Source organism: Aplysia californica, unplaced genomic scaffold (genome assembly GCF_000002075.1).
Source record: "Aplysia californica isolate F4 #8 unplaced genomic scaffold, AplCal3.0 scaffold00044, whole genome shotgun sequence".
NCBI classification, from domain to species: Eukaryota; Metazoa; Mollusca; class Gastropoda; order Aplysiida; family Aplysiidae; genus Aplysia; species Aplysia californica.
In genome coordinates this window covers 830,156-834,039 of record NW_004797314.1, presented here as the reverse complement: position 1 = coordinate 834,039, position 3,884 = coordinate 830,156, and the positions used below count along the sequence as shown (strand labels likewise).

The window sequence follows — 3,884 nt, the reverse complement described above, 5'->3', positions numbered from 1 at the left end:
GGCTGTCTCTTTCTTTCTTTCTTTCTGTCTCTTATTCACTTCCTCAGGACTCCCCACCCCAAACACACACTTTACTCTCTCTCTCTCTCTCTCTCTCTCTCTCTGTGTCAAACAAACACACACACACACACACACACACACACACACACACACACACACACACACACACGCACACACACATAAACATTCATATACTCTTAAGCAATTCTTTTTTTCATACATAACATTTTCATTGGTTTCCGATGAAAGCGTCTTGTTACACTTTTTAAAACTTGTCTCGTTCTTTTATCATCAATCTCTTTGTTTCGATATTTCCGTCTTTATACACCCTAAGGCCCCACGCAAAATCAATTCTGCTTTATAAGCGCTATGCATCGTTAAAATTCTGAAGCATCAATGAGAAGTTGGCCCTCATGTTTTCTAATAACTGACGTAAAAATCTACTTCAATCAGGGTGTTGCATGTTTATGAAGGATTCTCAATAACTCGTGCTGGTGAGAAAGTAGAAGGGAGAAAAGAAAGAAGGAGAGAGAGAGGAAGAAATGATGTATGTCAATGTGAAAGCATACGCACATACACACTAACACACACACACACACGCACATACACTCTCTCTCTCTCTCTCTCTCTCACACACACACACACACACACACACACACACACACACACACACACACACACACAATGGGATGAAAATGTACTGAAGCAACTATCTAGTGTCAATAATTTAGAAAAAAACCCCGATTACAATGCAGTATAAAACCCTGTGTCAATAACTTTACAAAATGAGAACAATGTTTGTTTAAGCATGTAAAAAACCCTATAAGGAAAGCAAGAGAAAATTTTAACGCTCAATCTGTGCTTTGCACGTGGACAGCATTTCGTGGCTCGACAGTTTCTTTTTTGCCTTTTCAGTCTTCAGACCCAAACCAAATGCTGTTTTATGTTTAGATTGCTTATTTTCTTTGTGCTGTCTGATAAGAAATTCATGCCCCCACATTTGAAAAGCAACCCATTTAGTTTCTTTTAAAACAAATAAGAAGGATTTATTTTTTAATGATTGCTGTCAGAAAGGAGAAAACGCCAGCCAACAAGGGTTTTTCGGTGCAGAGTGAGGAAAATGTTTTGGTAAGGAAAAATTATAGACTTACAGTGACCGAAATAGCTTTAAAATCCTGACAAGTACAAATTACTTCTTAAAGTGGACATTTAGTTAGTAAATATATAGGGTTAACGCCCCTAGAAACACTATTAAGTTTTTTAAGAGATGGGACCTCCGACTTTAACGTCCATCTCCGATAGGACTTAGCCAAATGGGTTGAGAGTCTTAAAAACTTCACAAAATGACCCGTGTGTAAGAACTCCAGTCTGGGATTCGAACCTGGGCCATCCACCCCGTAGTCCAACATGATACCCACCCCGCTAACGCGCCCCAAGGGTACTTAATAAATGGCTCATTTGCCCTTGCAGCATCGTGCCCCTTGATTCACCCGTGGGAGGCTGTTCTCATTGGCGCGATCGGAGGCGTCCTGGTAATCGGCGTGGACCATCTCCTTGTCAAGCTCAAAGTGGATGACCCAGTCTCCGCTGTAGCTGTGCACGGGGCCGGTGGCCTGTGGGTGAGTCTGCCCTCCTTGCTTCTTTTCTCTTTTTGTTGTTTTGTTTTGCTTAGATCTGTCTGTCTATCTATATCTCTCGCTCTTTCTCTCTGACACTTCACATACAAGCGCGCGCGCACACACTCACACATACACTCACATACACACACATACACACATATACACACACATGCATACACATACACACACAAGCGGCACACATATACAGACACACGCATACACACAATAAATACATGTACGAACACACATACACACACACACGCGCACACACACACAGACACACACACACACACACACACACACAAACACACACATACACGCAAACAAACGCCTCCCCCCCCCCCAACAACCACACACACACACACACACACACAAACATTCCCTCTCCCGTCCACCCAAGTGAGTCTGTTCCTCCGTCCCCTAGGGTTTCCTCACCTCCACCCCCCCCCCCACACACACACACATAGACATCCCTCTCCCGTCCACCAAGTACTGTATACAACAAGTAAGTGTTTCCCTCCGTCCCCCAGGGCTTGATCTCTGTGGGTCTGTTCACCACACAAGACCCCGTGGAGAACATCACCTACGGTCGGAACGGGCTTTTCCACGGCGGGGGCTGGTACCTGCTGGGAGTACAGACGCTCACCATCCTCTGTGAAGTCACATGGGCAGCCCTCATCACGTTCATTCTCTTATTCGTAAGTAATACTACTACTACTAATAATAATAATAATAATAATAATAATAATAATAATAATAATAATAATAATAGTAATAATAATAATGATGATGATGATGATGATGATGATGATGATGATGATGATGATGATGATGATGATGATGATGATGATGATGATGATAATAATAACAATAGTACAGTTACAACAACAACAACAACAACAACAACAACAACAACAACAACAACAACAACAACAACAATGGTGTAAGATTGCATTTGAACAGCCCCTTAGCTGGGAGAGCGAGGCTCTGGTGGTGTCTTTTGGCAGTCTATGCTTCAACATGGAAAGTATACTTTCCGACAACCTCCTGTATCTAGATACAAATCTGATCGCCTTGTACTTATCTTATCATCCGATATAATGACCTAGGCGAGAAAGTGAGTGTGATACTTGTGTCACTTTTCCTCACCTAAATCGAACTTTGATATTCAATATGGCATGCTGCATAATTTAGAACCCTTTCTCATTGTAATTGTAACTAGTTTTTTAAAATGAGATCATTGAAGTTGAAGTCCAATTTAATTAAGTCCAAGTATCGATGATCAGATCCTTAAATAAAATACACGTGCGTACGTTGGCATAGCACCAGACCACACATCATGAGTCTAACATCTAATATTTTCTGTGTGGTATTTCGGGACGCACAGATCATCCAGAAGACGATGGGACTGCGCGTATCGCCGGAAGACGAACGTCTGGGCGCCGACCTTGTCGAGCACGGTATCATGCAGAAAACGGACGGCAGCCAACTGGCCTTCACTTCTCAGAACACCCCAGTAGCCCCGACCGTGAGCCAACTGATCCCAAACCTGCATGCCATGACGGGCATCAAGTCTACGAAGCTCAAGTCTGGTATTACCGAAAGGAAGACAAGCTTGTTTACTGTGGTGAGAAGCTTGCCAGAGAACTCTGAGGACGCGGGGTCCGAGAGTACCGGAAGTTCTAGCGTTGGCACTGCATTGCGGAGCGCCACTAGCCGGGAATCTTCAGAAGAAGACCACACTACGACACAGGCGCTGCCAGCCTGAACAGATGCCAGAATCTCCACAGTTTGTTTTATTCCTCACATGACCTGTTATTTTACATAAAGTTTGATAGTTTCATTTTTGTATGTTGGCATATCTCGCCCCCCCCCCCTCTCTCTCTCTCTCTCTCTCTCTATATATATATATATATATATATATATAAAAATATATCTCAGTCTATCTATTTATCTATCTATCTGCTATATGTATATATGTATATATATATATATATCTAGTATCCCCTCTCTCTCGTTCTCTCTACCTCTCAGTCTCATATTCTCTCTCTCTCTCTCTCTCTCTCTCTCTCTCTCTCTCTCTCTCTCTCTCCCTCTCTCTCTTGCTCTCCATATTCTCCCTCTTATGCACAATTACTTTTGTACAGTACAGTACGGATAGTGGTCCATCCACCCTCTTCTTTTCCATACTAATGTAATACATGTATATATGGGTCTATCTAAAACTGGGGGGAGGGGGGGGGGGGGATGAGATGGTTGGGATAA

General features: G+C 42.8%; 1 protein-coding gene across 1 annotated transcript in view; it reads left to right on the top strand.

Annotated features, from left to right (window-relative positions):
• The window catches only part of LOC101864287 (putative ammonium transporter 3), a 13,305-nt gene extending 9,918 nt beyond the window's left edge, over positions 1-3,387 (top strand). Inside the window, exons 8-10 of the mRNA XM_035968179.1 lie at positions 1,471-1,619; positions 2,150-2,317; positions 3,007-3,387. Coding sequence (XP_035824072.1) covers positions 1,471-1,619; positions 2,150-2,317; positions 3,007-3,387 — 698 coding nt within the window. The remainder of the gene's footprint in view (positions 1-1,470; positions 1,620-2,149; positions 2,318-3,006) is intronic.
• The last annotated feature ends 497 nt before the right edge of the window (positions 3,388-3,884 follow it).